Genomic DNA, 27896 nt, shown 5'->3' on the forward strand with positions numbered 1-27896 from the left:
CAGAATGAAAAATAAACAGAAAATAACAAAAACACTGCTAGGGTCTGCTAATGGCAAGCAGCGACCCCTGGTGACCCCTAAATGACGTCCATAACGGGAGTGGCATCAGGTGGCCTGGAGGAGCGTTACATGTGTCATTTCGAAGAAGGAAATGTGATTTCCCTTCAGCACCATTCATTTTAGCACCAGGTCCGATCGAGGACACTGAACTAGAGACAGGCAGACTGCATTCAGGTGTGCATCAGGCACATTAACCCACCGAGCTTATACACAGTTCATGGAAACCTTATGTAGAGAAAAATGAACGTATGTTCTTGTCTCTTGAAAGATGAAAACACGACTCAGATGAGCTCTAGGGTGCCAGTAAGTGCATCGTTCGAGTGTGGCACCGAGGCGGGCTCCGTGGACCATGGCGGGCACCAGGAGCGTCACTGAGGTGTATTCATCTTTAACTCTTCCTTGCCCTGGCACCGTCCTTGCTCGCCCTGGTGCCATGGTTTCTGATTCCAGGGACAGCACCCCTGGTTAGATTCTGCCGCTATCACCCTTCCCTCAGATAGAAGCGGCTGAGAGTCTGAAGGCCCTGATGGAGCAAAGGCGAAAGGGCGTGTGATGTCACTTCCGCTGCCCTGGCATTTTGATCACTTGATGTCTATGAGTGAGGCCCCTTTAGTCTCACCTGTAGTGTCTGGGGTACTCTTGGTGGCTTGTGAGTGTAAGTGGAAAGTGTGGGTGGTGGCAGCCGGCTCTGTCGCCCTCTCTGGAGATCTGCTGCTTGCAGAACTGCCCTCTCCCACGATCCATACATTATTAATTTTACATCTGCATTAAAATTTAAAGGCAGGTGTGGGGTGGAAAGACACACCTCTCCTAACACAGATGCTCCCTGAATGTGAGTGTGCTGGAGCATGGCTCGCCGTGGGCCTCCACGCAGGGGCTGTAGCCAGCTCTGACGGCTGCTAGCCACGCCATTCATGCTGCTACGGGCTAATGTGCAGGGTGCAAATATAAGGCGTCAGTCTCGGTGACAAGGGGCTGACAGGGAGCTCTTAACTTGTCTCCAGAGCGTGAAAAGCATTTTCTTGAAAGGTGAGCTTGTCGCCCCACCCTAGTCGCCTTTGGAAAGGTGAGAAACAGCCCGAGGGCAACATATTTCCCACACAAATGGCCCGATCGGGCGAGTTCTCTTTTGATGAGCAGGTGCTGAGCTTGCTGGAGGGGGTTGTGCTTTGAGTGGGTGGAGAGGGGATGAGGGGAGTTTGAAATCTAATCCCACCTTCTGGTGCTATAAAAGGGACAGTCCGAGCAGGCTGTGGTGTACTCTTGTGCTCTCGCCACACCAGGTACATCTGAAGCCCAGGGGCCTCTCACCAGCCGCCATCATGAATCGCTTTAGCAGCCAATCAGCGTATGGTTCGTCAAGCAGGGGCTCTGCATTTGGGGGCGAGTCCTTCAGCGTGGCTAGAGGGGTGTACAGCTCTGGTGGGGCTGGCTTTGGGGGGGGCTCCTTCGGTAGTGGCGTTGGGGCTGGCTTTGGGGGCGCCTCCTTCGGTAGTGGTGCTGGGGCTGGCTTTGGGGGGGCCTCCTTCAGCATGGGTTCTGGCTTTGGGGGTGGCTCTGGTTTCAGCGCAGGGGGTGGCGATGGCGGCCTCATTGGCAGCGGCGGAGAGAAGCAGGTCATGCAGAACCTCAATGACCGCCTGGCCTCCTACCTGGACAAGGTGCGGGCCCTGGAGGCGGCCAACAGCGAGCTGGAGCTCCGGATCAAGGAGTGGTACAGCAAGCACGCCGGCAGCGCTGAGGGTGGGCGCACCAGCGACTACAGCAAGTACTACGCCACCATCGACGACCTGAGAAACAAGGTAAGAGGGTGACTCCGGGATCATCAGTGGCTTCACAGCAGGTCCTGCCAAAGATCCGGGAGGTGTTTCTGTAAAGGCTGGCTACCATACAGTTGGTTGAATTTCATACAGAATTGTGCCCCTTTGTTCACCCCCAAAACAAATTCACTGTATCCTACTAGAAGGAAGTGGAATGACTTGTAAGAAAGGCACAGTTACTACAGATGTTGGGGTTCCATCTCACGTGTGAGTAGCAATGCACCCCCCACTGTTTCCTTTGCATTCTGTTACAGGAAGGTGTTCACTGGAATATCGAGATCCCACAGCATCGTAGCCAAAATATCAGGTGAGTAAGTATGGGTGAGGTTACATTTACTATTCTCAACTCCACATCCATGTACCGTAACAACATATGAATCCTGTCAAGACAGATGTGTGTGGATTTAAGGATAGTGAAGCTGTACTTATCTATATACTGTTCATACTTTGCCCCTCAATACTAGTATGGCCGATATTCCCTCATCCTGATATAGGAGACGAGGGCGAATGGAAGCCCAGTGGGCGGTACCGCGGGAGCGGGGGGTCGGTCACAGTTACTCACACCCCAGGCTGTAAACACTTCTGCTCAGAGAAGGATATACAACGAGGGGCGTTCAATCTCTTCCTGGGATCTGTACATCTGACTTCTGTCCTTTGACGTCCGTCCTGAAAAGGGTCGTAAAGTCGGCGATAAGAACGGAAAGATGGGGGGAGGCGTTAAACTTGGGGGGCCACCTGCATGCATTTCATACGAACAGGGTTTCTATGCCTGGTTTGTGTGTGGCACCCTCTGTGCTATGTCGGTGTAGATCCTATTTCCAATAAACTAATTAGAGCAGCCCGCCCATAGCAATGACTGGCAGGTTAAAAGTCCAGGACTGGAACCTGTACCCACTGTGACATGAGTGAGGTGGCCAGCTCACGTCCGCGGGGTCCTCTCCTTGACTTTCCTCAAGCCCCTCAAATGTAAGAGGGAATGGAACGGCCAAACATTCAACGAATCTTCCTTTAGTCAATCTCTTTTGTTTTTTTTTTGCCAAGAAAACGTTTCATTCAATCAATCAATCATGGCATTTATAAAGCGCGCTACTCACCCGGGAGGGTCTCAAGGCGCTGGGGGAGGGGGTATGTTACTGCTCGAACAGCCAGGTCTTGAGCTGCTTTCTGAAGGAGAGATGGTCCTGGGTTCGCCGAAGGTGGGTAGGGAGGGAGTTCCAGGTCTTGGCTGCCAGGTAGGAGAAGGATCTTCCTCCGGCGGTGGCTCTGCAGATGCGTGGTACGGTGGCGAGGGCGTGGCTGGTTGATCGTAGCTGGAGGGTGGGCGTGTAGAAGGTCATGCGGTCGTTGAGGTACTTGGGGCCCAGGTCGCGGGGGCCTTGTGTGCGTGGGTGAGGAGTCTGAACGTGATTCTCTTGCTGACGGGGAGCCAGTGCAGGTCTCTCAGGTGTCCGGTGATGTGGCTGTGTCGGGGAAGGTCCAGGATGAGTCGTGCGGAGGCGTTCTGGATGCGTTGGAGTCTTTTTTGAAGTTTGGCTGTGGTTCCGGCGTAGAGGGTGTTCCAGTAGTCCAGTCGGCTGGTGACGAGTGCCTGGGTAACGTCTTCCTGGTTTCAGTGGGGATCCATCTGAAGATCTTGCGGAGCATGCGCAGGACGTTGAAGTATGAAGATGAGACGGTGTTGACTTGTCTGGTCATCGACAGGGAGGAGTCCAGGATGAAGCCCAGGTTGCGTGCGTGGTCCGTTGGCTTGGGAGCGGTGCCCAGGGCCGGGGGCCACCAGGAGTCGTCCCAGGCGGAGGGTGATGATCCCATTCTGGCACGTGTACCTTTACCTTTGCGGCTGGAAGCGTGGGTTTCCAAATCCCAGCATGCAAAGCACTGCCCGCTACGAGCCACGACTGGCTGAAAGCGCCCTGCGCCACATGGGGCCTTTCGGTACATTTTCTGCAGGGTTGGTACGTCAGGCACGTGCCAAACTGCTCCAAAGTGACCCATTTTTTCGACCTAGACAGTGACCGACTTGAAGCCACGCCCTTGAGTGTGTGCCTGAGGGAGGTCGACCAGGGTGCCTCTTCTTTTTCAGTGGCGGCTGGTGACATTTGAAAATCGTAAGCCGTAAACACTGCACTGAGGCGAGCAAGCGTAGAGAGCGAGCCCGAACTACCTACAGGGGCAAGTGAAATGAAAAAGAGCGGGCAAATGGTGCATTCTCAAGCAAATTTGAGGAAGAGGTGGCTTGGCGAACACATCTCTGGGAGTCGCCAGACAAGTCTCTTTGCACTTGCACAGATACATCACTCTCGCTGCATTCACATAGGCACACTGCTCACCATGCACTCACACAGACATCACTCACCCTTCCCTGACACATCACTAAGCCAGCATTCACCCATCCACATCACTCACACAGGCACACTGCTCACCCTGCACTCACACAGACATCACTCACCCTTCGCTGACACATCACTAGGCCTGCATTCACCCATCCACATCACTCACACAGGCACACTGCTCACCCTGCACTCACACAGACATCACTCACCCTTCCCTGACACATCACTAAGCCAGCATTCACCCATCCACATCACTCACACAGGCACACTGCTCACCCTGCACTCACACAGACATCACTCACCCTTCCCTGACGCATCACTAAGCCAGCATTCACCCATCCACATCACTCACACAGGCACACTGCTCACCCTGCACTCACACAGACATCACTCACCCTTCCCTGACACATCACTAAGCCTGCATTCACCCATCCACATCACTCACACAGGCACACTGCTCACCCTGCACTCACACAGACATCACTCACCCTTCCCTGACACATCACTAAGCCAGCATTCACCCATCCACATCACTCACACAGGCACACTGCTCACCCTGCACTCACACAGACATCACTCACCCTTCCCTGACACATCACTAAGCCTGCATTCACCCATCCTCATCACTCACACAGGCACACTGCTCACCCTGCACTTACACATACATCACTCACCCTTCTCTGACACATCACTAAGCCTGCATTCACCCATCCACATCACTCACACAGGCACACTGCTCGCCCTGCACTCACACAGACATCACTCACCCTTCCCTGACACATCACTAAGCCTGCATTCACCCATCCACATCACTCACACAGGCACACTGCTCGCCCTGCACTCACACAGACATCACTCACCCTTCCCTGACACATCACTAAGCCAGCATTCACCCATCCACATTACTCACACAGGCACACTGCTCGCCCTGCACTCACACAGACATCACTCACCCTTCCCTGACACATCACTAAGCCAGCATTCACCCATCCACATCACTCACACAGGCACACTGCTCGCCCTGCACTCACACAGACATCACTCACCCTTACCTGACACATCACTAAGCCAGCATTCACCCATCCACATCACTCACACAGGCACACTGCTCACCCTGCACTCACACAGACATCACTCACCCTTCCCTGACACATCACTAAGCCAGCATTCACCCATCCACATCACTCACACAGGCACACTGCTCACCCTGCACTCACACAGACATCACTCACCCTTCCCTGACACATCACTAAGCCAGCATTCACCCATCCACATCACTCACACAAGCACACTGCTCACCCTGCACTCACACAGACATCACTCACCCTTCGCTGACACATCACTAAGCCAGCATTCACCCATCCACATCACTCACACAGGCACACTGCTCACCCTGCACTCACACAGACATCACCCGCCCTTCCCTGACACATCACTAAGCCAGCATTCACCCATCCACATCACTCACACAGGCACACTGCTCACCCTGCACTCACACAGACATCATTCACCCTTCCCTGACACATCACTAAGCCTGCATTCACCCATCCACATCACTCACACAGGCACACTGCTCACCCTGCACTCACACAGACATCACTCACCCTTCGCTGACACATCACTAAGCCAGCATTCACCCATCCACATCACTCACACAGGCACACTGCTCACCCTGCACTCACACAGACATCACTCACCCTTCCCTGATACATCACTAAGCCTGCATTCACCCATCCACATCACTCACACAGGCACACTGCTCACCCTGCGCTCACACAGACATCACTCACCCTTCCCTGACACATCACTAAGCCTGCATTCACCCATCCACATCACTCACACAGGCGCACTGCTCACCCTGCACTCACACAGACATCACTCACCCTTCCCTGACACATCACTAAGCGTGCATTCACCCATCCACATCACTCACACAGGCACACTGCTCACCCTGCACTCACACAGACATCACTCACCCTTCCCTGACACATCACTAAGCCTGCATTCACCCATCCACATCACTCACACAGGCACACTGCTCACCCTGCACTCACACAGACATCACTCACCCTTCGCTGCACTGCACTCAAAGATGCACATTGTTTCGCTCTCGCTACGCTCACAAAAGTAGACTGCTCACCATGCACTCAGAAGGGCACACCACTCATCCAGTGTGCCCTGTGCAGGCCATAAATGCATATTCATCAAAAATGGGTCCCTGCTGCTGTACAACAGTTCATTTGTTGAAAATAAATTCTGCAGAGTGCCGTCTACATTTCGTAGTGACAGGTCTGGATGTTGTTGAAAGGGCCAAATCAGACTTTCATTTATCTGAGGCCGATCAAATGTGTCCCATTAAGGTGGACAATGCCTGTTATTTGCTGTGGCACAAAACCACACAGACACAACGCTCCGATAGGACTGTCAGTATGTGCCATACAAAATAACATTAAAAAGGCCAAGAATGCTAACACCTCTGAAGTGAGCCTTGTGCATGTACACGCCAATGCATGAACCCTACAACCACGCTACCGGGAGCCTGTAGACCTAACCGCCTCTAAAAGCACGGAGCATTCATCGCCTCCCGTAAACGAGCCAAAGTCCTCCAGCAACCGCAGAACAGCAGAGCCCACGGGTAAACGCAAACGCAAACGCAACAATGCAAACAAACCCAGGGGCACATCATCAAGGCCCGAGAGAAAATTATCGCCGCTTTAGCGTCCGTTTTCGGGCCAAAAGCGGCAATAATTTTATCGCACTATTAGCAAGGTCACGCTATCACATGAATCCATGCCACAGCGCCCTTTCCCTTAACGCCCAGCTTTGCATGTCTAATAAGATGCAAAGTGGGCGTTCCTCCCCAAAACAACGTGAGAAATGTCGCTAACCGACATTTCTCCTATCAACAATGTGAACGCTAACCTGCAGAGCGATAAGAAAAGTAGCGCTAACCGAGGTTCTCGCTACTTTCCTTACGCCTGCTTTCAGTCTGACTTAGCCATGATATCCTATGGAGGGTGGATATCATGGCTAAGTTTGTGAGTCCCTATCATCAAGCTATCGCCAAACCCTGATAAACCCATTTCATATTTTGGTCGCTGACACGTGACGAACTGAAGTGACCGTGACAGCATATCCCGAGTATCTGCCCTAAACTCACTCCAATAATTCCCTGCCACCTTTCTAAACAGAAATCTTTCCGTGTACAGTTACACAGACACAAAAACTGGTCGAGGTCACCTGATCGTTTGGAGATTCACCCTCTGCTGGGGGGGGGGGGCGCATTTTCACTGAGCTCAGGTGGTAGCAGGAGGAAACCATGGCCAGCAAGGCTCGCCCTACACGTGCAGTGACACTACAGAGGTTTAGAGGCAGGCTATTTGCCACATCTAAGCCACAGCAGATGCCCAGCGCTCTCCAAGTTCTGCTGACACCTTTCAAAGGGGCCTCAGGACAGCCAGGGCAGCCAGCCTCCTTCGCCCAGGGAGCTCACAGCCCCGGAACCGCTCACTGAGTGCAGAAGACATCACCGGACTCCTGTGCGTCGACTTTCACAGGATGGAACCGAAGGAATAGGACAGAAGGAGGGACGGTCGAAGCCCCAACACTGGAAAGGGCTCCCACGCAAGTCACGTTCCTCAGGGAAGCTGAGCCCTCGCCGGACTGAGCCGCCCACCCTAGAAGCCTATGGCGTTTACAGATGCGAACCCTGGGTGAAAAGAGCGGCAAATAATGCAACTACCACGAGGTACCCTATGGTGTGAGGGTGCTCAAGCGGGTGTGGTGAGAGGGTGGTGTCAGATTTTAGGGTGAACCATCATACCTCACTGCTAAGTGGCGGCAAAGACACCTGCGACCTTTCCTTTTAGTCAGGAGAGCTTTGCGTCCTGGAACTTGTCGGGTGCATTTTGCTCTTATCTGTACAGGTCTGTTTGCCCCAACATGCCAGGGCTACCCAGCCCGGACAGGATCATGCAATGAACATGGGATACCGAGTTAGCAATGAGCCAGTGCTCCCAGGGCTCTCACGTCTCTTGGATTTATACCGGAGTATCAAATCCAGGCCTGACATTTTAATCTGCATTTTCCACCTTCTAATGGATCATTTATAGTTAAACTACAGGAGCAGGAATTAAAACAGCAGAGACCCAGGGTGCTGAGGTAATCAGGCCTCCGGGGATCCCCGAAGAGGAGAGACACACATTGAGGGGCATATCAGCAGTGAGGCGATAAAAAAGTATCGCCGCTATAGCGTCCGTTTTCGGCCGAAAAGCAGCTATAATTTTATCGCTATGTTAGCAAGGTCAGCTATCGCATGAAACCTTGCTTTAGCGCCTGAATTCCTAACGCCCATCTTTGCATCTCTAATGAGATGCAAAATGGGCGTTCCTCCCCAGGATAACGGGAGAAATGTCGCCAAGCGACATTTCTCCTATTATCAAGCCTCACGCAAAGCAGCATAGCGACAAGAAAAGTAGCGATAACCTCTGTTATCGCTACTTTCCTTACGCCTGCTTTGAAACTGACTTAGCCATGATATCCTATGGAAGGTGGATATCATGGCTAAGTATGTGAGGCCCTATCAGCAAGCTTTCGCCAAAAGTGGGGTGATTATCGCTGGATTTCCAGCGATAATCGCACACTTGGCAGCTTGCGCTCTGAATTTTATCGCTTTAGAGATAAGCGTTGCAGATAGCACGCTATCTCCACGATAAAATTCGGCGACAGCCGGCGATAATTATCCTTGTGCTAAGAGTGCTGAGCGATAATTATCGCCGGCCCTTCCTGATATGCCCCTGAGTTGTTAAAGAGACTGATTTTGGGATCAATTTATTCCTTTTTATCCAAAATACAAGATGTATTATGCAAATTGCCATATTTTCGTGATGAAAATCAACATTTCAATATATTGTATTCCGTCTTTTGAATGTACTAAAATATTTTGGGACTGCAGGGTTTTGAAGCGATCCAACCCTAAACGTGCCAACGGACCCCATTCCTTGTTTTCCAGGATGTATCACAGTGCACGCTGGAAGACATAGTCGGGCATTGCGTACTAATAAAGAAGCCTGTAGATTGCAGGTAAAACTGAGAAATTAAGCCCCTCTCTCAAACAAATGCTGAGTAGCTGTAGACCAGAGTTATTTGATAGAGTGCACATTATGAACAGAATAACCCCAGTCATTTGCCTGAAATTAAAGACCTGTATTCAGAACTCCCAATAAATTATGGATTTAGAGTCCTTGGGACTGTGGTACTTTAAAGTTCTTAGGTACAGAAAATATCATTGCAGGAAAGTGAAAATCATGCTCCATTGGTCTCTGTAGTCTGATAGCAACTTTTTTCATTGTGGCGTACAGGGTCCCAGATACCTGGGCTCTATTCGAACCAGTGGGCATTCAGTGACAGCTACCTGGACTCTATGCGAACCAGTGGGCATTCAGTGACAGCTACCTGGGCTCTATGCGAACCAGTGGGCATTCAGTGACAGCTACCTGGGCTCTATGCGAACCAGTGGGCATTCAGTGACAGCTACCTGGACTCTATGCGAACCAGTGGGCATTCAGTGACAGCTACCTGGGCTCTATGCGAACCAGTGGGCATTCAGTGACAGCTACCTGGGCTCTATGCGAACCAGTGGGCATTCAGTGACAGCTACCTGGGCTCTATGCGAACCAGTGGGCAATCTGTGACAGCTACCTAGGCTCTATGCGAACCAGTGGGCAATCTGTGACAGCTACCTGGGCTCTATTAGAACCAGTGGGCATTCAGTGACAGCTACCTAGGCTCTATTCGAACCAGTGGGCAATCTGTGACAGCTACCTAGGCTCTATGCGAACCAGTGGGCATTCAGTGACAGCTACCTGGGCTCTATGTGAACCAGTGGGCATTCAGTGACAGCTACCTGGGCTCCATGCGAACCAGTGGGCAATCTGTGACAGCTACCTAGGCTCTATGCGAACCAGTGGGCATTCAGTGACAGCTACCTGGGCTCTATGCGAACCAGTGGGCATTCAGTGACAGCTACCTGGGCTCTATGCGAACCAGTGGGCATTCAGTGACAGCTACCTGGGCTCTATGCGAACCAGTGGGCAATCTGTGACAGCTACCTAGGCTCTATGCGAACCAGTGGGCAATCTGTGACAGCTACCTGGGCTCTATGCGAACCAGTGGGCATTCAGTGACAGCTACCTGGGCTCTATGCGAACCAGTGGGCATTCAGTGACAGCTACCTGGGCTCTAAGCGAACCAGTGGGCATTCAGTGACAGCTCCCTGGGCTCTAATCGAACCAGTGGGCATTCAGGAAAGCTACCTAAGCTCTATTCGAACCAGTGGGCATTCAGTGACAGCTACCTGGGCTCTATTCGAACCAATGGGCAATCTGTGACAGCTACCTGGGTTCTGTTCGAACCAGTGGGCAATCTGTGACAGCTACCTGGGCTCCATGCGAACCAGTGGGCATTCAGTGACAGCTACCTGGGCTCTATGCGAACCAGTGGGCATTCAGTGACAGCTACCTGGGCTCTATGCGAACCAGTGGGCATTCAGGAAAGCTACCTAAGCTCTATTCGAACCAGTGGGCATTCAGTGACAGCTACCTGGGCTCTATTCGAACCAGTGGGCAATCTGTGACAGCTACCTGGGTTCTATTCAAACCAGTGGGCAATCTGTGACAGCTACCTGGGCTCCATGCGAACCAGTGGGCATTCAGGACAGCTACCTGGGCTCTATTCGAACCAGTGGGCATTCAGTGACAGCTACCTGGGCTCCATGCGAACCAGTGGGCAATCAGTGACAGCTACATGGGCTCTATTCGAACCAGTGGGCATTCAGTGACAGCTACCTGGGCTCTATGTGAACCAGTGGGCATTCAGTGACAGCTACCTGGGCTCTATGCGAACCAGTGGGCATTCAGTGACAGCTACCTGGGCTCTATGCGAACCAGTGGGCATTCAGTGATAGCTCCCTGGGCTCTATTCGAACCAGTGGGCATTCAGGAAAGCTACCTAAGCTCTATTCGAACCAGTGGGCAATCAGTGACAGCTACCTGGGCTCTATTCGAACCAGTGGGCATTCAGTGACAGCTACCTGGGCTCTATGCGAACCAGTGGGCATTCAGTGACAGCTACCTGGGCTCTATGCGAACCAGTGGGCATTCAGTGACAGCTCCCTGGGCTCTATTCGAACCAGTGGGCATTCAGGAAAGCTACCTAAGCTCTATTCGAACCAGTGGGCATTCAGTGACAGCTATCTAGGCTCTATTCGAACCAGTGGGCAATCTGTGACAGCTACCTGGGTTCTATTCGAACCAGTGGGCAATCTGTGACAGCTACCTGGGCTCTATGCGAACCAGTGGGCATTCAGTGACAGCTACCTGGGCTCTATGCGAACCAGTGGGCATTCAGTGACAGCTATCTGGGCTCTATTCGAACCAGTGGGCATTCAGTGACAGCTACCTGGGCTCTATGCGAACCAGTGGGCATTCAGGAAAGCTACCTAAGCTCTATTCGAACCAGTGGGCATTCAGTGACAGCTACCTGAGCTCTATTCGAACCAGTGGGCAATCTGTGACAGCTAACTGGGTTCTATTAGAACCAGTGGGCAATCTGTGACAGCTACCTGGGTTCTATTCGAACCAGTGGGCAATCTGTGACAGCTACCTGGGCTCCATGCGAACCAGTGGGCATTCAGGACAGCTACCTGGGCTCTATTCGAACCAGTGGGCATTCAGTGACAGCTACCTGGGCTCCATGCGAACCAGTGGGCATTCAGGGACAGCTACCTGGGCTCTATGCGAACCAGTGGACATTCAGTGACAGCTACCTGGGCTCCATGCGAACCAGTGGGCATTCAGGACAGCTACCTGGGCTCTATTCGAGCCAGTGGGCAATCTGTGACAGCTACCTGGGCTCCATGCGAACCAGTGGGCATTCAGGGACAGCTACCTGGGCTCTATGCGAACCAGTGGGCATTCAGTGACAGCTACCTGGGCTCTATGCGAACCAGTGGGCATTCAGTGACAGCTACCTGGGCTCTATTCGAACCAGCGGGCAATCAGTGACAGCTACCTGGGCTCTATGCGAACCAGTGGGCATTCAGTGACAGCTCCCTGGGCTCTATTCGAACCAGTGGGCATTCAGGAAAGCTACCTAAGCTCTATTCGAACCAGTGGGCAATCAGTGACAGCTACCTGGGCTCTATTCGAACCAGTGGGCAATCTGTGACAGCTAACTGGGTTCTATTCGAACCAGTGGGCAATCTGTGACAGCTACCTGGGCTCTATTCGAACCATTGGGCATTCAGGACAGCTACCTAAGCTCTATTCAAACCAATGGGCAATCTGTGACAGCTACCTGGGCTCTATTCGAACCAGTGGGCAATCTGTGACAGCTACCTGGGCTCTATTCGAACCAGTGGGCATTCAGGACAGCTACCTAAGCTCTATTCGAACCAGTGGGCAATCTGTGACAGCTACCTGGGCTCTATTCGAACCAGTGGGCAATCTGTGACAGCTACCTGGGTTCTATTCGAACCAGTGGGCAATCTGTGACAGCTACCTGGGTTCTATTCGAACCAGTGGGCAATCTATGACAGCTACCTGGGCTCTATTCGAACCAGTGGGCATTCAGGACAGCTACCTGGGCTCTATTCGAACCAGTGGGCAATCTGTGACAGCTACCTGGGCTCTATGCGAACCAGTGGGCAATCAGTGACAGACCCTATCATTGTGCACCCAGGTGTCAGATTACAGCCCCAAAGGACTGGGGAAACTCACCACAAACAAGGACAGCGACCTACCATCACTAAGGACCAGCACTGTGGTTACCCACTCACGACACCAAAACGCTTCCCATCACGGGCCACGCTGCAACTCAACCGAGCGCTCCCCCACAGTATAGCAGGCTACCTATCAGCTAACGTGCTGTGGCACCTTGCCAGGGGCATGAAGCGCTACATGCAGAGCTCTCAAGTTCTCCAGGACCATCTGTGAGTAGCCCACCTATTTCAAGTTTTGTAATTTTTATTCTTGGATTTGAAACCCTGTTTATTCGATTTTAGAAACAGGACTACAAATCACAGAATGCACCAAATGAACCTAGACTGATTGCGCTAATCACGCATAGACCTAGAAAACACGGAAGCTCCACATATAAATGAAACGACAAGGCAATTCAATACATGTATGTAATGCATAATTGATTGTAAATGTAGGACTAGTCCGATGCAGTTAAAAAAGTATAACCCTCTCAAAAATCTCCCTTTTGTTTTGCGTGTCCTCCAGATCGGCGCTGCCACCATTGACAACGCCCGCATCGTGCTGCAGATTGACAACGCCAGGCTGGCTGCTGATGACTTCAAGCTGAAGTGAGTAATAGTATTAGGGTCTTGAATTCAAGACTCTTTTACTGCTCCCTCCTTCCCTGACTGATGTTGTCTCCATAAAAGTTGCTCAAAGTACCCAGGGGACAGATTATCACAGCTAGCCTCACTCTGAGAAGCTGGTTTTCTGCTTTCAAAGTACCAGTCTGCTGGAGTACCAGGGCTCTCCAAGGATTCTTTGAACCAGACTACATGGATTTTAGCACAATGCTGCCACTTAATCTAAAGTGACATTTAGCACCTGTGGTGGCTTACCTGAATTCCTTTACATTTTCCATGTCTATTTCCGGTCAAATAGGATTGTTTCCATGGCAGATATTTAGGACTTCTTTGTTAAGATAAATTCACATGAGGGAACTGACATGAAAATTGATTGCATATTTGGTGGCGGATATCGTGAGCTGGGTCTGGCCCTTCTAAGCCATACTGGATACCCCTGCTTTAAAGGGTCTTTGCAGCATGACACACCCACATTTCAAAAAGTTGTAGCATTGAAAATCCTGCAGAACCCGTCTTTTGTTTAAAGAATTCTATTGTCAAGGACTGTGCGGTAGATCTTGGCTCCACCCAAAGGTAAACTCTTCATTGACGCCTCACAGGATGTTTTCGTCTACTGGTGAACCCACCTTGTACAAATACTGCCTGCTTCTGAAAGGTTGGCTCACTGAGAGTCCCTGCACCGCCCGCCATTCAAACTGGCCGTGCAGACTGTGGTCCTGTCGCATGGGCCGCGTGAACCAATTCAGATCTTTCTAGTCCATATTTCTGTACCTTATTTGTTTTGCAGATGGGCAGATCATGCATAGACTAGTTTAAGGACTGTGGCATGACATATGGTGCATATTCCAATGTGACTTATTTATCAATAGACCTCTCGTTACTAAGGGTGTTAGTCCTTCATTCAATCGCCCACTTGCGATTCATCCAATGCACTCCAAATCCATTGGATGGTTTCTATGGGATCAGTGACCATTCGAAATTGTGCCACAAGTTACAATAGAGAAATGAAGTAGTCAGTAAATTGTGCTCTCACTCGTGGCAAATACCTCTTCTTTGTCCTTCTTCAGGTATGAGAACGAGCTGGCCATGCGCCAGAGCGTGGAGGCCGACATCAATGGGCTGCGCCGCGTCCTGGATGAACTGACCATGTCCAGATCTGACCTGGAGATGCAGATCGAGAGCCTGACCGAGGAGCTGGCCTACCTCAAGAAGAACCACCAAGAGGTAGAGGGCAGACCCGGTGCTTTATTCACCGGGTGAACCCGAAGCCAAGTTAGACAGGGCCATAAAACTAGAGTTAGAATCGCATAGGGATGGTGCTCCCTGCCTGCTGTGCTCACCACAGACTCTTTAGTTGGAAATGTGAGTGACATCAGATGATACGTCAATGACTCTCAAGTTAGAGCCCTTGTATATTATACGGCACACTTGCAAGGAAGGCATGATGGATTGAAAACTTGAACTGGGCAGAAGTTCTTGGGGGGAAATGATCTGCTGAAAAGGGTATAATGTTTGCCACTGGAGTGGTTTTTAGATGAGGTTAATGAAGCGTTGGGTAGCGTATACCCTCTTAAAGGCTGCTGAACTTTGGGTGGTGTGCTTTGCCATCCAAGAGTGGGAGATACAAGTTAGCATTTTACTATGCGTGTTCTATAGGCAGGCGTGATGCCTGCAGTAGTGGGTTGTACTAGCCTAAGGTTTTGTCCACTGTAGATGAGTATGTGGTAATACATAGCTTGTGATCTATTTGGTAACGTCTTTCTTTGACGAATGCTGTCGGATGGTTAGTTCTTTTACCAAATGGAGAAATAGTCTATTGCTAACTAGCTAAGCAGTCTTTTATTCAGGCCGAGGCGGGGTCCAGCAGCTACACTGTTTGCAGTGTAGGGAAAGGGCCATGGAGTGACATTAAGGGATACTGTGCGCAGGTGTGGTTTACGGTCATTCGTGGGAATGAGAAGATGATTCTATTAGGATAAGACATTGTCTGACCTAGTAAGTCATGTTGAGAAGACGAATACCGGTTACTGTCTTGGTAGAGAGTGTGATCTAGTTGGGAGGAGACCTGGTCTAAGGGCACAGGTCGTGAACTATGATGTGCTAGTTCAGAAAGGGCATTGTCTACTAGAAGTGTATGAATGAGTGGAAAGGGTGTGGTCTACTAGAAAGAGGTGTAATATTCAGGGAAGGGCAGCGATTTAGTCAAATTCAACATTAGCTAGCGTGAGGTACAGAGGTCTACTGAGAACAGGTGTGATTTGATGGAAGGAGGTGCAATCTACTGGAGATTATGTGAGTAGGACATGAATATTAGTGGCAGGATGTATGGTATAGTGATGGGGCGTGGTCTAGTAAATCGGCGTGGTCTACCTGGTGGAGCTACGGAATCTAGGGTTTCATTTTGTAGCCATGAATTTGGTCTCCCTACGGTGACATTTGATGTACTATAAATATATGAACCAAACTCCTTCCCATCTGTTCCTTCTGCATCTTCCTTAATTGAGAATCTTGGTCCTTTGCTTGCCCTAGGAAATGCAGGCTGTGTCGGGCACAGCTGCCGGCTCTGTGAATGTCGAGATGGACGCTGTACCTGGACAAGACCTGACTGCTATCCTGAATAACATGAGAGCTGATTATGAATCACTGGCGGAGAAGAACCGCAGAGAAGCCCAGGCCCAGTTCTTGAAAGCGGTAAGGAGCACCATGTTATCCCCTGCACCAGTCAGATGGACATGGCCGCCATCCGGCCCTTTTAAAGAGATATCCTACTGGTGAACCCTAACAATGCTCCCGTCGTTTCTTCAGTCTGAAGATCTGAAAGCGCAGATCTCCCAGGGCGTGGAGGCAGTGCAGACGACCAAGAGCGAGGTGTCAGATCTACGAAGAACTCTCCAAGGCTTAGAGATCGAGCTTCAGTCCCAGATGGCCATGGTATGTGTCTCGTAGATTTTGCCAAATGCTCAGTTATTGACAGAAGTCAAAGTTATGGCGGGGTTTAGGCTATAAAGATAATGAGTTTTTTCACATTCTAAATCTTTTTCAAAATTCATATTTTCATCTTGAATACGCAATATATAGATAGCAATTTTCAAACAATGTTTCTAATTAAATGTTTTGAACTATATGCATTTGAAACTAAACGTTTTGGTGTTTCAAGATATATTTGGACATGATAATACTAGAAGATGTATAAATATTGGTGATGGCTGTGTGTGTGTGTGTGTGATCTTTTAGAATGTAGAATATGAGCTAGTCCGCAAATCAACCTTCAGAAATGTAACCCTGGTTCAACACTAACTTTTCCAAAGAGGTGAAAATCCTCATTCCCCGAATGCAGAATAACCTGCTAAGGTTTCTTGGAATATCAATCAAACTCTGAGTTCGCTAGGAAATTAACATGTGATATAAACCATAATTGATTGTGTGCATATGTCTTCTGTGTAGCCATGGCACTGAGGACAAAACACGGACAGCGGCGGCTCCTCTGTTAAGGCGGAGGAACGTCGCCCCACTGCTCTCTCAGCAAAGAAAACATGAAAAATAAAATGATAATAACACACAATGAGCCCAGTCGAAGGGCTGGGTGGGGCCGAGCTATGGTGACAGCATCTGCAACAGGGGTGGGGGGGCTGGTACTGCTGTAAGTGCGATTGACGGTTTGTAGTGCTGCCAAACCATCATGCACACTTAGATGTCTCTAACCCGAGGTGTGTTGCACATATTATTGTGAAGAACAAGGAGGGGCTCCCTTGCCCTATATGAGCATTAAATCAGCCCGCTCAGGCCAATCATGGTGCTGCTCTCATGCATTACCAGCATGAGAGCAGCACTGCGATTCGCATAGGGGACTGGGAGCCAATCATGGTGCTGCTCTCATGCATTACCAGCATGAGAGCAGCGCTGCGATTCGCATAGGGGACTGGGAGCCAATCATGGGGCTGCTCTCATGCATTACCAGCATGAGAGCAGCACTGCGATTCGCATAGGGGACTGGGAGCCAATCATGGTGCTGCTCTCATGCATTACCAGCATGAGAGCAGCGCTGCGATTCGCATAGGGGACTGGGAGCCAATCATGGTGCTGCTCTCATGCATTACCAGCATGAGAGCAGCACTGCGATTCGCATAGGGGACTGGGAGCCAATCATGGGGCTGCTCTCATGCATTACCAGCATGAGAGCAGCGCTGCGATTCGCACAGGGCACTGGGAGCCATGCATGCACTGCCGGGAGTCAAGAGGAGAGGTGCAGAAAAGCACTGAAGCGGTGGCCGGCAGGTAAACGCCTTCTTAGTTTATTTTTTCATTCCCCCCCCCCCCCCTTCCCCTCCTATGCTGTCCCCTGCTTCCCCATGCCCAGCTCACCAATTTTATATCACAGCAGCCACTACTGCAAAACAAGCACTGGCAGACCCTGTATGTCTCAGCTCTAAAAAAAAAAAAAAACGAGCTTTTGGCTTTGCCAATGATTTGTTTCCTAGCTGCAAGTGGGTCGGACATCATTAGGGAGCCAGAGAGTGCAATGAGTGGTGTGCAGGGTTAGCACAAACAAGAACAAGTGGAGGAGAGAAGGAAACACAAGCAGTCCCAGGGAGTGCTAAATAAAAAAAATGCAAAAGTCCCATCAAGATAGCAGCTGAAGAATACAACTCATCCAATCACAACGCCGCGAGACTGAAATGCTCCTGGGTGGAACAAACATGGAAGAAAGTTATTGATTCAAAAGCTGACTCCTGTGATAAACAACAAAGCTATTCAATCATAAAAGGCAGAAACAAAGCACACACTAAGTAGATGTTATGTACTGGAAAGAATAGGCCTGCAAATGAATAGTTAAAGATGTCTGCCACCCAGGCTTAAACAAGCATTGGCATAGCCAATAGGTCTCTCGTTAGGGACCCGTATAAGTATTTAGTTATGCAGCACAATATCCTTGGTGCAACAACATCAACTGTTGCATGGCTAAACACTTATAAGGTCCCAAAGGCGAGACCTATTGGCTATGTCAATGCTTGTTTGATTAGACTGTCAGTCATATGGCACAGCTGCTGCTCAACATGGATGAAGAAACATTGAAAAGTATTTCAGCCATGTTGTACACATTAAAAGAACATGAAGGGAAATTGTGAAGCTTGGAAGTGTAAACGGGAGACAGAGATGTTTTGTGGTTGTTAATAAGTATTAATGGGGTAAATACCACCTCATATGCGGGGGGGGTCAAATGCGCAGAGAGAAGAGTGTTGCGGAGCCATCGCACCTCCTGCAGCAGTGGTACCTGTGCCCTTGGAAATGTGGGGGCAAAGACTTGGGGTGGGAGAGACCTAAGTGTGTGGGTGAAATACAGCAGTGATCTTGGCTGAGTGGGTTTGTATGGGGCACGGTGCCACTGCACCGGGTGCATAGAAGGAAGGCATGGTTTAGTAAGTGTAGTTTCATAGGCTACAGGGGGGAAAGGGAGAGGTGGGTTCGGGGATGTTGCCCTGCGAAGGAGGTGATAGATGGAGGTGCTACAACTGCACAGGCATGAAGCATATTTTGTAGCTAGCCACAGACTCTAGTTCAAAGTGCATGATAGTGTGCAGTGGGATAGGCAGCGCGTGATGACCTCTAGTGCAAAGTGAATGATAGTGCGCAGCGGGGTAGGCAGCGCATGATGACCTCTAGTGCAAAGTGCATGATAGTGCGCAGCAGGGTAGGCAGCGCGTGATGACCTCTAGTGCAAAGTGCATGATAGTGCGCAGCAGGGTAGGCAGCGCGTGATGACCTCTAGTGCAAAGTGCATGATAGTGCGCAGCAGGGTAGGCAGCGCGTGATGACCTCTAGTGCAAAGTGCATGATAGTGCTCAGCAGGGTAGGCAGCACGTGATGACCTCTAGTGCAAAGTGCATGATAGTGAGCAGCAGGGTAGGCAGCGCGTGATGACCTCTAGTGCAAAGTGCATGATAGTGCGCAGTGGGGTAGGCAGCACGTGATGACCTCTAGTGCAAAGTGCATGATAGTGCTCAGCAGGGTAGGCAGCGCGTGATGACCTCTAGTGCAAAGTGCATGATAGTGCGCAGCAGGGTAGGCAGCGCGTGATGACCTCTAGTGCAAAGTGCATGATAGTGCGCAGCAGGGTAGGCAGCGCGTGATAGCCTCTAGTACAGCAGAGGGAATAGGCTCCTTGGCTTATGTAAGAAATCTGAAATGAAGCAGTAAAAAGCGCTCGATAACTCCCAATTGCCCCTGCTGCATGAAGTGTGTGTGTCTGTGTGTGTGCGTGAATGAATGTCTGTGTGTGTGTGCACAAAAGGCAGGGATGGGAGAGGGCACGGTGTGTTAAAGGGCCCTAGAAGAGCAGTGATTATGTGTTGTTTCAGAACGACATATTCCCATCTTTTTTAGGTCACAACACAGCACCCATTGAAAGTTTTACAAAGTGCCTCTGTTCGTTCAATATTTTAAATGGTTTAAGGTAACAAACGACTATGCGAATCAAACAGCGCAAATACCACATCAGGTGTTCATGAAGTGGAGGATGTGGTCTCACGGCTAGACTGCTGACCTTGAAGCTGGGAAACCAAGGTTCGAGCCTCTGCGTTGACTCCACACCCTGTGATTCTGGGCAAATCACGTAATCTCCCCGTGCCCACCAAAAAACATGAATGTGTCCTTGTGTAACGTAACTGGTGCTCGTGTAAAGCATTCCAATACCTTCGGGTCGAGGTCATGCTATATAAATCTGGAGAAAAAGAATGAAGTAACGGCTACTTCTCGTGCATTACATATACAGAGTTGGTTCATTCTAAACCGAGTACAAGTGTCAGGCCTACCCCCTCGAATGAAAACGTGTGATTTCGGTCACATCACTTCATCCCCGAGGGCCGAAAATTAAGACTACTTAAAAACATGCTCACCACCCAAAAGAAAACACAGCATTTACAGTATCAATAAATGGGTTTGTCTTGAATTTTTTTTGAAGGTGTAGCTGTTCTGGCAGCAGAGGGGGTAGGTCACGGAATGTGTGCAACACACGGCGCTCTGGGAGGAGGCAAGTCTGTGGCACCCATGGAGCGCCGGCTGGGAGGGAGGGACCCTACCAAAGCTGTGCCCGGGGAGGGTGAGTAACTGGATGGGGAGGATCCCAACAGGACTAATCCAGAGTGCGACAGGGGAGGACCAAAGTGGGGAGCCTGCAGCCTCCTCCGGAGGGTTAATGGGAGCCCAGGGAGAAGTTAATGACAAGACTGGAGCAGTCCCAGCAGACAGGCTGGCATTTGCCCTCCCACACTCCACCGCCCGCCCATCCGCTGCCTGCGTCAAACAATGGCATGGCCTAGTGGCAGCAAAAGTGAAAGCAGCTGGCAGCCAAGTGGCGGCAAAAGTGAAAGCAGCTGCAGCGTCCCGCGAGTGGTGCGCGCGCACTTAGGAAAGCAGTCTTCACTTTTTAAGCACTGCACTCGTGCTTGTGGCGTGCCGCTGCATGCACCCGCAAGGTAGATACCGCCACAAGCACGAGTGCAGTGCTTGAAAAGTGAAGACCGATGGCTAAAGGCCCTCCTAGAGCAGCGCATGCGCACTGCCTAGGCGAGACCTAAAAAGGAGTGGAAAGATTTTCATGTAACATTAATTAACCAGTGCTTAGTTCTTAGAATGAATTTAAATCCTAGAAACAAATTTGCAAAGTTTGATTAAGAAAATTCATACGTAACGTTAAATCATTTACAGAGCTACATAGGTGCTTTATTGGTGTTGGGTGGGAAGATGAGATGCCGGTTGACTGTTGTTTTAACTAGAATTGATTGCACTTTGGTTGCATGAAATTTTTATTTTCTACCATTTTCTGCTTCATTGTCCTCCCCCAACTACCGAAATCAAAGAGGAATGTAGCACAGCAACCAGCACAAAATATTTCTGGTGGCTCGGCTGCCCCGTTTACATTGCTTATGTTCCACCAGTGACACACCTCCATCTCTGCCACTGTGTCTTCCAGAGAGCAGTGGCAGCGCAATCAGAAATGGTGTTGGAGAACCTGCCCAATCTAGAGTGACAGGTCCGTCACTATGGCTGGCAGAGGGAAGGGTCTGCATTGAAATAGTCGTGAACTTTCAGCATTTAGGGGCTGCATCCCTCCTGTTTTCCATGGACTTGGTGCCCAGCCCTATTCTGTAACACGCTCTCTCAATTTCTCAACAGAAAAGCTCCCTGGAACAAACCTTGGCAGAGACAGAAGGACGCTACGGGACGCAGCTCATGCAGATGCAACAGAGGATCAGCGGCCTGGAGGAGCAGCTCATGCAGCTCCGCGGCGACATGGAACGACAGAGCTTCGAGTACCAGCAGCTCCTGGACATCAAGACTCGGCTGGAGATGGAGATCGAGACCTACCGACGCCTGCTGGAGGGAGAGTTCGGGTAAGAAAACCACTCAGAGATTTTTCATGGCACCTTTAGCCATTATTACAAGTTCATTGTAACCAATGGGCACAACGACTTCCACTACTCGACCAATTAGAATGAAGAGCAATGCAGTAATCCTGTACGCCCAGCAGTGGTCCCCGTAGCCTCTGGCTGTCCCAAGAAGCCAAAATCCCAGGGCAAAAATCTGGCTAGTAATGATGAATAACGAGGCGTGATGGTGCGTTCCATCTGGCTCTCCAGTTATTTCCAATCCTTAATTGGACCCTCAGGCTTAAACTCAGAATAGGACAGCTTTTCTGCTTTCCTAGAGTTACCGTTCCGGCCAGTAGTGGTAATCCACTCGAAATTCCAGCCTCATTACTGAGCTACAGATAAGGAGGGATATAGTCTTTAATAGTGTCACATTCAAATTGTTTCTCACTGGCCCAGGCAGAGGCGGCTCCCCCACTAAGGCGGAGGAGCGTCGTCCCGCTCCTCTCGGTGCAGGTGAAAGGAAAAGTAAAATGATAATAACGCCATTATTAATAACGCCATTATTATCTTTTTATTTTTCCCTACAGGGCTAGGTTAGGGCGGGGCTGGAGTCACAAGGGTAGGAGTGGTGGCACACTCTCAGTACGCATGACTGTTTGACTGGCCGTCTTGAGTCGGCCAAACAGTCACACACACTTTGCATGTTCCCCACCAGGCTGCATTACAAAACCTAGGTGTGCACCAACATTGGTGATCACGGAAGGCCTCAGTATTAGAGTGCCCTTAAAGAATGGGTGAATACTGGGACCATAGAAAAACATTGGGACTGATATCTTATTTTTTATTTATTAGATTTATAGAGTGCGCAATTATCCGAGGGTGTCCAGACGCTAGCATACTAGTACACTCTATAAGGCAACTCGCATACTCAGTGGCTCCAGGCAAAGCTCATGTAAACAAATGGGTCTCTAGAGCCCTATAAAATTTTAAGAAATTTGGCTCTAGGCGTAACCTCGGGCTCCAGTCTGTTCCATGCCTGAGCTGTAACCACAAAAAAGACCACCTTCCCAATCCTGCTCTCCAGTATTTAGGTACTCTGATCAGACAGGTAGAGATTGAGTGAAGCAGTCAGGGAGGAATGTATTTTTTAAACATATCAGATAGATACGAAGATTGTGCTATGGGTAATGCCCAATTACAGGGCATCATACATTTCTGAGCCGGAATTGGGGCGAACTCATGCTGGAACAGGGATGAAGTTGTCAATTTTGCATGTGTTCAAATCTATTTTCAAGCACCTTTGGTTTTATTAGGAGCTTCTGTAAAATGTTTAATGGGGCGGGTGGGATCCGTCAAGAATACTGCTCCGCCCAACTTGTAACAGGGCACATAACATTTTATGGAATCATACCCACAAACCTTCTTTAGATTTTTATTGACGTCTCAATCACAGCAAACAATAATGTCTTGGAAGAATGTATTGAAGCCTGACTCAGTGCTCCCACCATTTTGATGAAAAGAAAAGCCGGGGTACAAAAGTTTGCTCACAAGGAGATTTGTGAAGCCATCAACTTCACAAACATGCAAAGTTCATCAAATTCACAAAACTTTACAAGACACGTTTTTACTCAATATTAAAAAAAAAAATCATCATGTGAAAGTTGACAAAGTTTGCAAAGTTGAAGATCATTTCATTGGTTGACCAATCACAAAAGGAGTTCAATGCGACTAATGCGAATGTCCTTCTTCAGGGGGAGCATCAGCAAATCCTCCTCCTCCTCCCAGATGTCGTCCACTAAGACTGCGACAGCGTCCTCCAGCCAAAAGGTGTCCACTGAGGTGAAGTCACAGACGTCATCGGTGGACTCCAAGAAAGGTACCCCGCTTTTCCCTGCTATGCTTCTGTGATCAGGTGATGAAGGCAGGCAGTGCTCCTCCGGTGTGGGCTGTGCATGTCTTCTGCATGTGTAGAAGGGTCCGAGGAGTGAAGGTCGGCAGATTCCTAACCCCCAATGCTTTGAAAATATGATTAGGGCTCCTGGATTCATGGTATTTTACTGTTACGTTTATGTTTGAATCCGTAGCCGTATTTATTTTTTGTTTGGTGAAAAGAGAAGTGTCGAGTCGTGTGTTTCCATATACATTGTACTGTTATATGAACATTTACCCTGCGATCTTTGTAACAGGCAGAGCACGCATATACAAGAAAATAATACACACAACTGCATAAATTAACATTGTAGCACAAGTGAGTATCGGCAGCTCTTAAATCCTATTAGGAAACTGTATCACTTCTTCTTTGGAAACTTCCACTGCCATTTATATGCACAGCTTTGGCCAGGCAGAAATAAATGAGAGAGTGGAGAAAAACTAAAAGGAGCTAATCTCTGTATCTTTTCATTTTTTTAGAATATAATAATCAAAACAAGTTACTTTCCATCAGTATGTATGTGTAAAAATCATGAAAAACAGAAAAATGAAAAACCCTAAATTTTAATTAGGGTCATCTGGAAAAAAGACATCTGGCACTGTTTCTTCCAATACATTTCAGAAGTAATGTTTGAGCACAGGTGGGAAACGGGTACTCCAAATACAGTGCCTTTGAACAGGGGGTGAAATTAGATGTTTAACAGTGGCCTAATGAAGGGGAAGGGACAGTGCTTAATTTGAGCTGATGGTTTACGGTGCTCGGCACTGGCACTTAATTGTCAACACCAGCATTTATGACAGCCTGCCACATGGTGGCGCTGTTTGTCTAATTTGGATTAGAGCACAACAGCCGTCATTAAAATGACTAATACCTGCATCCTAAGCCAGTCTTATAGCGTTGGGGTGTTGAATAGCCTGAATTGTCAAAATTGTAAGAGTCTGATGGTTAGTAAGTGTGTTGGTACTCTCATTGGCAGCACTAGCAGGGGCAATGGGAGGTGCAAGCCGCATTGGCCTCCTGACAAAGGCACTGGCACTTACATTTTTACAAATTAAGAACTGGGGTAGCATTTTTAATACAATTGTACATGCTTGGTTGGAGGGTTATACCATTAAGGTCAACTGAAGAGTTTCTGTGATTGAAGTGATGAAAATTCATTAAATCAGAGAAAAAGCCCCAAAATCATGGAGCCGTAATACTAAGTGGTAGAGTGTTGGCCATGGGGAGGCGTTTCAAGATTAGTAGCCCTGTGCATATAGTAAGCAGCGTATATATCCACCTCATCCTTGATTGGTGCATGAGTTGTACCGATCTCTGATATTTTTTCAGACTAGAAAAGAAGAGACATGAAAGGAATGAGGAGAAAGGTAAATCACAGGTGGCCTGCTACCGAAGTTGGCACTCTTAAGCGGCAACTCTACTGGCCCCCTCAGCTCCTCCCACTTATAGGATTCTCTCCAAAACTCCGGCACCCATTTGCCTTGAAACAGATGCTAATTAGATGATGTACACAAAGTCACTATGACAAAATTACATTAGGGGTTAGGTCATAAGATGGCAACTGGAAACAAAACTCTACTACTTTCCATTTCCTCAAAAAACACAAACATGCTCATGTGTACTTCAAGTTAATCATGTTTCTTACTTCTGAAATCCAGTTGTAACTTGTTTGTAATTTCTTGTAAAATCTCTAGACCCCACCAAAACCAGAAAGGTGAAGACTTTCATTGAAGAAGTGGTTGACGGCAAAGTGGTGTCTTCGCATTTCGAGGAAATTGAGGAGAATGTGAAATAGAAAATCAAGAAAATCAAGAAGGAAGTTGCAGAGGAGCACACATTCCAGTGGAGAGAGACCGAGACAGCATTAACAGAGTAATCCTGGTAGATTAAGCTTCATATGTGCAGGCATGTTGAATTCAAGAGAGACACAAGATTCCGTCAAATTGACCAATGAGGAAAGAAGAACTTATTAAATAATTGCATGATTATTTGCAACAAAGAAGCCAAGGGAAAACAATGGTAAAAACGTAATATCAATATAAAACTCAAGTGTTAGACTAGATAATTTCAAAAACGTGTTGTTCTCTGCTCTTCTTCCTTCTCAAGCCTTGTTTACAACAAGGAGTTTGATCGAAGTGAGGATGAATTTCAAACTCTAAGAAAGCACTTGGGAAGGACGCAAAGGAATAGACGCAAATACTCAATGATATATCAAGGATTTTACAAATGTCTCTAATGCAAATAAATATTAAAGTTAAACTTTAAAAGCCAGTGTAAACTGACGGCTAGCAATAAAGAGGAATCAGCAAAGTGTGTAAAAGGGGAAATTTCAACATTTCAGAAATGTTATAAGCTTGTCTACACTCTTGCCCCTTTTGCCAAACAAGAGTGCAGTTGAATTGTGTTTCTTCCAGAGGGCAGAGTTCAATGTGTTCATTCTCTTTGAGTCTCCATAATTTACTTGGTCCCAATATGACATTTGTAACCCCTACGAAGAATATAATTTGTACTGGCTCAAAGATGATTACTCTAAATTGTATTCCCTGCTTTCTCTGCTAAAGTTAAGACTGATGGGGGCATATTATCAAGCAGGGCGTTAAAATTATCGCTGCTTTAGCCGCAGAAAACTGCGGCTAAAGCGTCGATAATGGGCTTGATAATATGCTGCAGAGAATTCCAATAGACACCCATGTTGACACCAGAGCATGGGCTTCTAAGGGAATTATCTGCGTCATATTATCAAGCCCATTATCGCTGCGTTAGCTGCAGTTTTCTGCCGCTAAAGTGGCAATAATTTTAACACCATTTCTTGATAATATGCCCCTACGTCTTTTATTTGCCTGCTAAAAGTGGTGGAGGGGAGTAAAACAATTCAAGATAATACTTTCAATGTAGTCATACTCTAAAGGACCGCAGACTCTGAACTTCAATTTTGTAGATTTATTATAAGGCCAAAAATAATTGAATATAAACACACCTTAATATCAAAGTATATAGGTACATAAAAATCAATACAGAGCCGAGTCTACGAATATAACTCATTCAGCACAAAAGGCATAAAGTGATGAACTCCAAAATCAAAATACAGCAAAGAATAGAAGCTGACTCCAATTCTCTTTTCATTTGGGAAGAAAACAAACAAAAATTATCCTTCCCTACACTGCTCTCAATGAAGGGCTTACCAATCTCTCTTCTATCATATCCCAAAGGTGTCAGCACGTGTTGACTTCCTAAGAACCACTCACGTCAACTGGCTCTGATAGCTTAAAGCTCCTTCTTCTCCGAAAATTAGCATAAGTCTCCCGAATCTGTTCCTGCACATCCTACAAAAAGACAATGTTCAACCAACAATACGTCACATGGTGTACTTTTTCAATTGCAATGTTTTCAGTAGCTTTCCACAAGAGCTTTCATTAATTTTTCTTCGTCTTCCAGTGGCCTTGGCTTCAGATAGGCCAGGCACAAAATGAGTCCTCCCTTCTCGCCTTCCAGACTTCAAAGAAATTCCGGGTATCTTCTTGAATCTAAAAATAACGAGGTCGAATTCCTGCACCTGCAGTAGGATGAGAACATATTGTCTTTGAGCACAAAAAGGATTTATTTAATTAATTCTTGAGCAACCAAGGAGAAACGAAACTCAAAACAACTTACAGTTTGGGCCTACAATTCAGGCAACTTAAACTAACCACAGTTTACATTGCACGAGTATAATTGCATCCTGCACATTACACATACAGGAATTGTAAATGTCACTAATACATGTAAAATCCTACTTTTCAGTGCTACTATAACGTGAATAAAGGCATCCTAATAATCATGAAACACTGCAACCGCCAAAAATACATGTGAGTGAGTTTAAACAATGAGTATAGTGCACCCATACACTTTAGAGTGCTGTAAGCGCTATATCAAAGGAAAAGGATACCACTCAGCCCTCCTGATTCAATATAAAAAGCTCCTCTGAATGTTTCTTCGACTCAATAAAGTTTCTGAAGCAAGCAA

The 27896-nt window shown here is 48.4% G+C and overlaps 1 protein-coding gene across 1 annotated transcript; it reads left to right on the forward strand.

Moving 5' to 3' along the window:
• The first annotated feature begins 1304 nt into the window (after window positions 1-1304).
• LOC146808692 (keratin, type I cytoskeletal 12-like) lies at window positions 1305-27896 on the forward strand. Its single transcript, XM_085615503.1, has 8 exons — window positions 1305-1862; window positions 13498-13580; window positions 14663-14819; window positions 16125-16286; window positions 16401-16526; window positions 21768-21985; window positions 23716-23840; window positions 25589-27896. Exons 1-8 carry the CDS (start codon window positions 1383-1385, stop codon window positions 25687-25689), a joined length of 1452 nt encoding a protein of 483 aa, XP_085471629.1. The 5' UTR covers window positions 1305-1382; the 3' UTR covers window positions 25690-27896.

The sequence above is a fragment of the Triturus cristatus genome, chromosome 7, assembly GCF_964204655.1.
Source record: "Triturus cristatus chromosome 7, aTriCri1.1, whole genome shotgun sequence".
NCBI lineage: Eukaryota > Metazoa > Chordata > Amphibia > Caudata > Salamandridae > Triturus > Triturus cristatus.